The sequence below is a fragment of the Triticum urartu genome, chromosome 7 (genome assembly GCF_003073215.2).
Source record: "Triticum urartu cultivar G1812 chromosome 7, Tu2.1, whole genome shotgun sequence".
Lineage (NCBI taxonomy): Eukaryota > Viridiplantae > Streptophyta > Magnoliopsida > Poales > Poaceae > Triticum > Triticum urartu.
The window spans coordinates 474,425,668-474,437,144 of NC_053028.1; the positions used below are offsets into that span (position 1 = coordinate 474,425,668).

The 11,477-nt window shown below is 41.1% G+C and overlaps 1 protein-coding gene across 2 annotated transcripts; it reads right to left on the reverse strand.

The window, feature by feature from the left end:
- Window positions 1-460: 460 nt before the first annotated feature.
- On the reverse strand, window positions 461-4,098 carry LOC125524669. Of its 2 annotated transcripts, none has more exons than XM_048689704.1 (4): window positions 2,492-4,098; window positions 1,238-1,533; window positions 956-1,160; window positions 461-884 (listed from the first exon to the last, which is right to left on the reverse strand). In XM_048689704.1, the coding sequence occupies exons 2-4, from the start codon at window positions 1,295-1,297 to the stop codon at window positions 709-711; spliced, it is 441 nt and encodes a 146-aa protein (XP_048545661.1). In that variant the 5' UTR covers window positions 1,298-1,533; window positions 2,492-4,098; the 3' UTR covers window positions 461-708. The 2 variants fall into 2 exon arrangements, with proteins under 2 accessions (XP_048545661.1, XP_048545660.1); XM_048689703.1 differs by having other exon boundaries at window positions 1,238-1,537.
- Between the last annotated feature and the right edge of the window lie 7,379 nt (window positions 4,099-11,477).

Below are 11,477 nucleotides of genomic sequence, written 5' to 3' on the forward strand. Positions count from 1 at the left end.
CACGTTGGAGATGCCCTAAGGTTCTGGATTTATATTCAAAATTTCCAACGATGAAAGACATATAAGGTTCTGGATTTATATTCAAAATTTCCAACGATAAAAGACATAAAAATTTAAGAAAATTACATTCAGTATCTAACAAAGGCAAGCAAAATTCAATCTCCAGCACAAAAAATGGACCGTAAATAACTACAGGCGCGGAACGCCCTCTGCAATGGTAGAATAGGATTCTACTACTCTGGTGCAGGCTGTTAAACGGAGAAGAATATGACTGGCCAGGGAGATTGACTTCTCTGCTCGTTTAAATCTTGTCAAGTTCAAAGTAGCAGACTGTCTAGCTGCAGGTGGTGCACAACCAGGCCATGCGGCCACTGCAATTCTGCAAACCTGCTGGTTTGGCCGTTTGCTTTGGTGAACGGAATGCCAATTATACCAAAAAAAGGTAAATAAGAACTTGCAGTTCACCAACCGTGACAGCAACAATTTAAAGCAGAGTAAACCAGTCGCATCAAAGAAAATACGAGTGTGACATCAGAACCAACAACGCATAATACCAGTGTTACAAACCATTGCTGCGCTGCTACTCGATATTCTTCAGATGCTGCTGGGGCTAGGAATACATTCATAAATCAACTAGGAATCAACAGATCAAGAGCATACAAGAGCTACAGCTAACTTACAGTACTAGAATAAAGGACAAGGCCATCATCAACTCATATCATCATCAGAAGATAAACTCCGGACTGTTGCTGGATTGAATTCATCAGAGTCACTGTCCTCATAATAGAAGGGAGGTTGTATATCTTCCCTGCCCATATCGTATATCCCTTTTAACGGGTGCCTCAGTTCACCCATTCCTTGGTTCTCACGGGCATAACATTCACCTGCCAAAGTAAATCACAATGTTAGAATCTTTTTAGGTCACTACAAGTCATAAGGTGAAAAGTTTCCATACCATATTGATCTTGCTCCAAAGGATAACAGGCATAGAGTTTTATCATACATATCGATTTGACCTCGGCGAAGTACATCACCGACATCCAATCAGCTGAGCCAAGCTTCTTTATCTTGACAGTAAAGTTGAAGTGATGGAATATCTTTAAATAATCCTCCACATTAAGACATTGATGGACAAGCTCGTCAAATTCATAATCAAGTCCCTAAGATGAAACAAGTGTTAGTCATAGTTCTCTACAGTCCCAACAATAAAAAGCATTTTAGAGCAGACGTGGAGAACCTTAAGATCATCTTTGCTCTCAATGTATCTTGTGAAAGCCACCATCGCCTCCTCGCTCATCCATCGTTTCGCATTTACAAAATTTCTTCTTCCTTAGAAGCGTAAGTATGTTGTCCCCGTGCTTGGACTGATTGAGTTTGTTTTCCAACTTTCATGTCTGCATATTCTCTGTTAGTTTCAAAGTCGAGTGGCCAATATCCTTGTGCTTGGAAAAATTGAGCTCGCTCTTCAGCTTGTCTTCTCTCAAATTTTATATCACCTTGATGGTCGAGTGGATAAAATCCTCCAAATATTTCCTGCCTAGACAGAAATATAAGAATCCGGTCAGCAAAACATGGTTAATAATGTAATCTAGATAGATATACAAGAAAGTTCGTGTAGTGATACAACATGGGACAAGATGCAATAAACTGATTCTCAATTTAATTAAACTTGCATTAATAGACTATAAGCACTCTTTGCTTAGATATAGGAGAAAAGTCATGTAATAAACCTTGCTTTATTCACTATGAACCTTTGATTATAGTATTTGTGTATGGATATAAGACAGGTTCACTACGTGGGGTTCACTAACCAGGTTCTAGAAATACGGATGATGTGGGGTTCACTATGCGTAGCAACTGAGCTAATCTGCATTATGACATGCGAAAGACAATCGCATAGCTCCATTTAAAGCTATTTGTTGAGAAACATAACAACAACAACTGTAACAACAACAACTGTTTTCTGAATATCAGTATGCATCATATGAAATTGTGAATCGACTGTTTCAGCATGTATCACCACCCTAGGCCAAACAATTTACATCCATGCTTTAGTCAACGTCTACTGTGACTAAATTTGAAGCTTGAAAGTCCTAACAAAAACAGATATCAATAATCGATCTTCAATGCACGAGGAAAGTGTGTGTGCTGAGAAGAAGTTGTTTGAATCAAACGAATTATCCACAAATTCTTGCTACCATTGTTTACATAATTCATTTTCCATCATAATCTCATAATCGTGGTGGCATCCTCACCACCTCAAGGAGAAGGTAACCGAATCTATCAGATATGGATACATGCCACCAGTCTCAGGAGAGAACAACCATGCTAGGGTGAGATTGTTACCAAACACACCCAACAAGTACCAGTGTACAACCATAGGGGTCATAACAAGTACTCTACCCATTGGTGCAGCCATACGGGTCATAAAAAGTACCCAGCGCTTCAACAAACCAGTTATTAGTAACTTACAAAAGGAAGATGGACATACCCGTCAGCTGATTCAAGCGTGTGAGGTGTGTCATTCAGCGTCAGGGTCTCAAACCTAGACAGATCCTTGCTTGTATCCCCAAGCTCACGGCTGCTCACCTCCTCCACATGCTCCGGGACCCTGATCAAAACAAGCACGATGATGTGTCAGGTGACTATTACGACGAAGATGTAGAAACATAGCTAGGATTTGTTGGCATTTTCTGTTTTTCTCATGAGAAAGATAGTGCAACAAATTTAATTTGACCAACCAAAACGAAATTCGACCAACAGGGACTAGCCCCTGTAGCGTATTGATTCAGAAGAAACAACCCAGGCACGCACATTTGTGGGGCCCAACAATGGAACCCGGGTGGCAGGCTGGGTGCAAAGCTGAGCGCACGCCACAACCTAGGGTGGTGATGCATGTTGAAACAGTCTATTCATAATTTCATATGATGCATACTGATTTTCAGAAAACACTTGTGTTGTTATGTTTCTTTAGGTCAACACAATAGCTTTTATTGGAGCTATGCGATCGTATTTCGCAGGTTATAATGCAGATTAGCTCAGTTGCTACGCATAGTGAACCCTGTTAGGATGATCTCCACTGTGTGGGCCCAACGGCCCACCGGGCCCTTAGATCCGCGCCCTGATCGGGGGCGCTCAACCCACTATGGGTGACGGGCCCCTGTCACCTGCACTATATATAAAGAGGTGGGACCATGGGTCGCAACACGAGGTCCCACCTACATCCCCTACCAATCTAGGTTAGGGTTAGTGCAGTGCTGATGGGAAGCGCCGCCACCACTTCGCCCACGATCTGCCATCACCGCCGCCGCCATCCACCATGGCCACCCCATCGGGCTCACCGATCCAAGGAAAAGGTAAAGACCACCGTGAATCCTTAACCCTAACCGATCCAGGGATCTATCAATGGTATCAGCCAGAGATTGGTTTAGGATTTTCGGTACAGAAAAGAAAAGGAAATCCCCTCCTCCCCAAAGAACCCTAACAGGGCAATGAAAAGCAAACAAAAGAACACAAAAGTACACCGGAGAAGGCCTTGGGCCGCCGGCAAAGTGCGCCGCCACTCCGGCCGCGCCTGTTCCTCTCGATCCCCACACGCATCGGCAAGCCGAGGTGCGGGAACGAAGAACCAACCCCACACGGGGCAAAGGGCACCACCACCAAGCCGTTTGACGGCGGCGCGTTCACCCTCGAGGTGCTCGCGCACGCCGGCAAAGGGGTCGGCGGGGGCGCCGCATCGGAAGGCCGCGACACCTCTCTGCTCTCTCTCGCGCGCATACAGGAGGTTAGTGGATGGGTGAAATCAAGAAGAGGGAAAGAAAGAATCGCGACGGCGGTGGCCGTCGCCGGCGACTGCGCGTGGCGCGGTGGCTCGACGACCCGTTCAGAGGCCGCCGTCGCGAGCAAGAGGGAGAGGCGAGGGGGAGCAGAGGAGGCGCAGTCGTCGCTCTCTCTCTCCCTCTGCGAAAGAAGAAAGGAAAGGGATAAGGGAAACGGCTCGCGCGGCGCGATGGCTCCTCCGCCGTCAAAGGCGACCGGGGTTCCGCCGTCTGTGGCGAACAGAGAGACGAGGGGACAGAGTAGAAACGAAAGTGGCTAGGGTTTTCGGGTCGGGAGCTCTCTGTCTCACTTTTGTTTGACCGAAAAAAGAGCTAGGCCATTCGATCGGACTGAACGGTCTGGATCGAAACCCTAAAGCAGCTCCAGGCCAGTGGGCCGAAAGAGAGAACGGACCAGGCTCCAGCAGCGCTGCCGCGGTCGGCCGTGGGCCGAGGAGCTCGGGCGGACGAGCAGAGCTTCCAGCAGGCCGTGAGCCGCGAGCGGCGCGCGCGCTGGCAGGCCGAGGGATGGGCCGCGCAGTTAAAAGGGCCCATCAGAAAGTTTGTCTGTTATTTTTTATTTTATTTTATATTTGCTCAGATTTATTCTGTTCAAACAAATCCAATGAAATGTCTGTTTAGAAAATAGAAAAGTAAAAGAAAATGCTTCTGTAAAGAATAAAAGGTTCATGAATTTTTATTCATGTTTTCTGCTGCAAATAAAAATAAAAGTGATCTTTTAAAAGTGAATAGAATTAAAGTAAAAGATCAAATTGTTGCTTCTCTAATGCATTTTTTAACCAGCCGGTTAAAATTGCTTAGAGAGTAAAAGAGTACAGAATTGTTTCTGAATAAAATACTGTAAAGTTTCCGCTGCAAAGTAAAAGTTGATCCTCCAGTTAAATTGAAACCAACGGGAAATTTTAATTGGAAGAATTGTTCTAAGCAATGTTTTTCCCCTGTGGGTGAAATAAGATGCAGATAGTTTCTCCTATGATAAAAGAAAGATATTTTTTTAAGTTAAAATATGGTATTGTTATTTTCTGACCAACGTTGTTGATAACAATGCTATAATTCTATGAGTCTTATGTTCAAAGCTTAAATATCTGATAAATTTTGTATCAAAGTGATCAATTTTCAGAGAAGAGATATGAAGGAAATATGCCCTAGAGGCAATAATAAAGTTATTATTTTATTTCCTTATATCATGATAAATGTTTATTATTCATGCTAGAATTGTATTAATCGGAAACATAATACATGTGTGAATACATAGACAAACTAAACGTCACTAGTATGCCTCTACTTGACTAGCTCGTTAATCAAAGATGGTTATGTTTCCTAACCATAGACATGAGTTGTCATTTGATTAACGGGATCACATCATTAGGAGAATGATGTGATTGACTTGACCCATTCCGTTAGCTTAGCACCCGACGGTTTAGTATGTTGCTATTGCTTTCTTCATGACTTATACATGTTCCTATGACTATGAGATTATGCAACTCCAGTTTGCCGGAGGAACACTTTGTGTGCTACCAAACGTCACAACGTAACTGGGTGATTATAAAGGAGCTCTACAGGTGTCTCCAGATGTATATGTTGGGTTGGCATATTTCGAGATTAGGATTTGTCACTCCGATTGTCGGAGAGGTATCTCTAGGCCCTCTCGGTAATACACATCACATAAGCCTTGCAAGCATTGCAACTAATGAGTTAGTTGCGAGATGATGTATTACGAAACGAGTAAAGAGACTTGCCGGTAACGAGATTGAACTAGGTATTGAGATACCGACGATCGAATCTCGGGCAAGTAACATACCAATGACAAAGGGAACAAAGTATGTTGTTATGCGGTCTGACCGATAAAGATCTTCGTAGAATATGTGGGAGCCAATATGAGCATCCAGGTTCCGCTATTGGTTATTGACCGGAGACATGTCTCGATCATGTCTACATTGTTCTCGAACCCGTAGGGTCCGCACGCTTAACGTTACGATGAGCCGTGGAATCAAGATCGTCACCACCCCGTCGTGCTGACGGAACTCTTCCCCGACACTTTGCTGGATCGGAGTCCGGGGATCGTCATCGAGCTGAACGTGTGCTAAAACTCGGAGGTGCCGTAGTTTCGGTGCTTAATCGGTCGGGCCGTGAAGACGTACGACTACATCAACCGCGTTGTCATAACGCTTCTGCTGTCGGTCTACGAGGGTACGTAGACTACACTCTCCCCTCTCGTTGCTATGCATCACCATGATCTTGCGTGTGCGTAGGAAATTTTTTGAAATTACTACGTTCCCCAACAAGATAAAGATCAAGAAATGCTCTTGAACTAGAGAAATGTATATTTCTTGTTCCCGCTGCAATAAAGTTGATGATGATTATTATTTCTTAGGAAAGTTGTTTAATAGAAATACTATCATCACATTGTTTATGAGTTATATGCATTATTTCCATTTCCGCCCAACGGTGATATGGAATTAATGTAGAAGGATGATGTTTTATTCTAATTCTGCCCAACGATGATTTAGAATATAGAAGAAGGTTTTAAAAGTTTAATGTGCATATATTTTAACTAGACCAACATGGGGTTATTTTTTATGCTCAATATTGTTGATTATTGGATTTTTTTTCTCAGACTAAAAGTTTTCCATGCTTTCATTCGTGAAAGCGAATGGCTGGGTATTCGTGACCCGAAAGATGACCAAGAAAGGTCTTAACGTGAGGGAGTATGTTCTCTCTAAAGAATGGCTTCAAAAGAAAAGAATTCTTGGATATTAATCCAAGAGAAGAAAACAGATAGATCATTGAGAGTCTTGGTTGACGAATGTCTTTCATGTATTCTATATGAAGAAGATTTATCAGTCAACATGATTTGAGATGAAACAAGCAACATGCGTGTTTAATTTGACCAACGTCGGATCAAGCATGTGTGTCAAAGAGCATTAGGATTTATTCCTAAATTTGATGATGGAATAATGCAGTCAAAAGAGTCAATTCTTGCATTTATGTCCCTTACAGGGAATTACCCGCATAGCGGGAGAATATGATTATGATAAAACCCGTATGGCGGGAAAAGTCTGGGAAAATACCTGCGTAATTAACGGGGTAAAGTTGACATATTATTATGTCAAAAATATCGTATGGCAGGAGAGATTCTGGCAAAGGACTGATCCTGTATGACAGGAGAAAGATATGATGACTCATGTGCATTTAATGTGTCCCACTCTGGGAGAAAAGTATGGAGTAGCTATTATGCTTTCCTAGTATCGACCGTACACCTTATGTGTAACGGTCATTAAGCACTCAATAAATCCAAAAGAGAATAAAAGTTACAGACGAACCTAAAGATAAGAATGATATGCAAGTGTGACTTGCAAAAGTACTAATGATAAAGAACTATTTTGAGTTTCCGGAATGGAATGAGTAATAAGGAAAAAGTACTCCCATACCAGTTAACAGATAACTTCATTACATATGAAGTAATCAGATAAATGAAGTAGATACTCAAAGTTTCCTCAATTCACAAGAGTTGTGAATGGTCTTTCGAAATTGTGGCAGAAAAGTTCTTGCCACATTTCGAGGGGGAGAAAGAAATATGAGATATCCATTAATGAAGAATGTGATCGTCTGGGGGAGTACGACGATCATAATAATACCCCTAAAGAAAATAAATAGATGTATTCCTGGATCTTTTACAGTTCCGGAAGCAGACTAAGGAATACTAAGATGATGTTTAAAGTGCCATAAAGAAGAAAGTTTTAACAGAATAAACCCAAATAATAAAGTTTAAAGATACGCCATTTTTAGTGAAGATGGAGTAATCTGGGGGAGCATGTTGTATGACCTATACAACACCGGATGTTAGCTCTATAAAGGAAGAATGAGTACACATGGATCTTGTGACACAGGTCCTTGTAAAACCTATTGCCTCTTGGAAATAAAAGACTATAGAATTAATTTGCCTCTTAGCAATGACAGAGCAACAACAGCCCCATATAAAAGAAGTGCCAGTACCTGAGACACAGATGGTCTCAAGGAATGAGAAAATCAGATACTTCTGATTACTATAAAGTCTATGTTAGTGAAATTCAAATCGAGGTTGATCCCACCTCATTTAAAGCGCTCAATCGAGCTTAGAAAAGTGTCTGTTTGTCTAAATGATAAGAGACTATGTGAGATGAAATAAAATTGGTGAATCCCGACAATGTTTGGGACTCATAAGTAATTTCCAATGGAGCATAAACAGTAGGCTGTAAAAGGTCTACAAGGTCAATGTGACTCCAAAGGAAATATGTAAAGGTGTAAAGCACGACTTGAATCGAAAGATTTTGTGCAAAGAGAATGAACAAATTACAATGAGTGTTAGTGGCACATCATGACCGACATCATGATCTGAGTTACATCAGATGAAAGTAAAGAACACAAGGGATACTGCTTCAAGAAGTTTTTTATGGACTAGAGCAAGTCTCTAGACAGTGGCATTTAAAGTTAAAAGAATCAGATGTTATTTTGGGTTAAAGAAAATGGGAGGACAATTATATTCATGCAAAGTTATAGAATGGGAAATTCATTTCCCAATCTTGTGCATGTGGATGACGTCTTACTTGCTAGTGGTGATGTCAATCTACTGCAGGAGGAGAAAAGAAGTTCTTGACCTCAAAGTTCAAAATTGCATTTCTCGGTAGAGTGTCTCTCGTTATAAATATTGAGATTCACCAAGAAAAGAATAAAATGGGGTGTTAGGAATGTCGCATGGACATGCTAACAAAGGTATCTAAAGTATGCATGCGAGAAAACCTACGTCTGTTCTTATAGTCAAGGGTAATGGAACTGGAAACTATGGTGTTCCAAAAGTTGATGAGAAAAGATTGAAAACGGATATGGTACCATATGCTTCAGCTGTTGGAAGCTCAATATATTACCCTGACACAGTCCACGTATCCGGATTGTTTTGGCAATGTCCATTCCATATATAGATCACTGGAATGGAGTCAAAGATATCGGCCTCATGCTGAAAGAAATAAGTGCTCTCAAAAGATTGTGAGTACATAGACAAGACTTGTGAAATGTATAGCGAAATCCACAATTGTCGCTAACTTTCATACTTGGAGGTTTTTGTGTGGAAAAGCTCCAAAGAATGAAACAATTATCATCAATGTGATGCAAAGATATTTTATAGCTTGATATGAGGCAGAGGGACAGGTAAAATTGTTAAGGAGACCTGTACCCGGAGTTAATAATGGTTGACAATAGCGATAACCATTTTAAGTTTTTCGCTCATATGACAACGAGTCAAGTGTTGATGCCAAACACACTGACACAGAGTTATGCATTGTAAAGGAGAAAGTCCAGAATTATGTAGAAATGCTTGAAGCATAAAAGCAATAGATAAGTGTTTGCAGATCTGCTTATTAAAGGCTTACCGCCTAGTGTGTTCGGAGAACACACAGTCGACGTGGGTTTTATGGTATAGTCTAAGATTTCCGGACAATAAAGGGCCCAAGGTTAAAGAATTTGTTTCAAAACAGAGAGGTGCGTTGTGGCTGTCTGATTCTATCGGCAATTGAGCTGTGACAATGAAACATGTTCTATGTATTGATCTGTTATGAAACGAGTAAAATAAAAGTATAAGGTCCAAAGTAAAAGTTGAGATCAAGGGGGAGAATGTTAGGATGATCTCGACCGTGTGGGCCCAATGGCCCACCGGGCCCTTAGATCCGTGCCCTACTCGGGGGCGCTCAACCCACTATGGGTGACGGGCCCCTGTCACCTGCACTATATATAAAGAGGTGGGGACCACGGGTCGCAACACGAGGTTCGTCACAACGCCGTACACCCCACCTACATCCCCTACTGATCTAGGATTAGTGCAGTGCTGATGGGAAGCGCTGCCACCACTTCGCCCATGATCTGCCATCACCACCGCCGCCATCCACCATGGCCACCCCATCGGGCTCACCGATCCAAGGAAAAGGTAAAGACCACCGTGAATCCTTAACCCTAACCGATCCAGAGATCTATCAAACCCCACATCATCTGTACTTCTTGAACCTGGTTTTAGTATTATACCCATACATGAACACTATAATCAAAGGTTCATTGTGAATAAAGCAAGGTTTATTACATGAACTTTCTCCTATATCCAAGGAAAGAGTGCTTATAGTTATTTAATACAAGTTCAATTTAGTTGAGAATCAGTTTATTACACCTTGCCCCTTGTATTTGGTACATGTGTAGATTACATTATTAACCATGCTTTGCTGACCGTATTCTGATATTTCTATCTAGGAAGCATAAACTTGGAGGATTTTATCCACTCGACTTTCAAGGTAGTATAGAATTTGAAGAAAAACAAGATGAAGAACGAGCTCGACTATTCCAAGCACAAGGATATTGGCCACTTGACTATCAAGCTAATACACAATATGCAGACAAACAAGCTCAAAAACAAACACAATCAGTTGAAGCGCGAGGGCAACATACTTATGCTTCTAGAAAGGAAGAAGCTGCTGCAAATGCGAAACGATGGATGAGCGAGGAGGCGATGGTGGCTTTCAGAAGATACATTGAGAGCAAAGATGAACTTAAGGTTCTCCATTTCTGCTCTAAATCATTTTTATTGTTGGAACTGTGGAGAAGTATGACTAACACGTGTTTCATCTTAGGGACTTGATTATGAATTTGACGAGCTTCTCCATCAATGTTTCCATGTGGAGCATTATTTGAAGACATTTCATCACTTCAACTTTACTGTCAAGACAAAGAAGCCTGGCTCAGCTGATTGGACATCGGCTATGTACTTCGCTCAGGTCAAATCGATATGCATGATAAAACGCTATGTCTGTTATCCTTTGGAGCAAGATCAATATGGTATGGAAATTTTTCACCTTTTGACTTGTAATGGACCTGAAAAGATTCTAACATTGTGATTTACTTTGGCAGGTGAATGGGTTAAAAGGGTAAATCCTAGGCTAATGACACGATAACTCCAAGAATCCAAACGCTCCGTTAATTGATATTTGTAATAATTTGGAAATGAAGGGACAGAGGTTCTTTTTAAAGCACTTCTTTTTGCATAAAAATATTTAATATCACTAAAGAAAAATGTTTTATTTAAAACATTTTTTTTCTTTTTAGAAAAGAAATGGAAATTATTTCGAAATCTAATGGATTAGAATAGCGGCAGATAATAAGGATCCGCACAAAAGAGTTGCATAGCTTAATAACATCATACTGACATGCATCATTAACCACTGAGATTGTAGAGCGGCTAATTCGAATTCGTCTGTACAATTCGTAAAATTCTTTCTTATTTCTTATTTATTGCTGAAATCCAAAATTAAAGTCTCTTGGCTCTCTTCACACTTTCTCACAAACAGATTAAAAAATAGATTTTTATTTTTGAAGTTTGGATAAACCATTGCTTCGTCTGGTGTACGACCATTAACTAAAGTATGTCTATGGTTGACTAATTGGCGGGCCCCAGGAATGGTTGAAGCCATACCCAATCGAAAAAGGATATTATCCAAACGCATTTCAAGTAATTGTAGTAAAACCTGGCCTGTTGACCTTTTTGCTTTTCCAGCGATATGTACATATCTAAGTAATTGTCGTTCTGTCAGACCATAATGAAAACGAACAGATTTCTGTTTTTCT

Coding starts and splice junctions, on each gene's coding strand:
- LOC125524669 (XM_048689704.1), bottom strand. CDS start 1,297: ATGAGCGAGGAGGCGATGGTGGCTTTCACAAGATACATTGAGAGCAAA. Junction 1,161..1,237: donor AGAGCAAAGATGATCTTAAG/GTTCTCCACGTC, acceptor GTTTCATCTTAG/GGACTTGATTATGAATTTGA. Junction 885..955: donor TTTGGAGCAAGATCAATATG/GTATGGAAACTT, acceptor TTACTTTGGCAG/GTGAATGTTATGCCCGTGAG.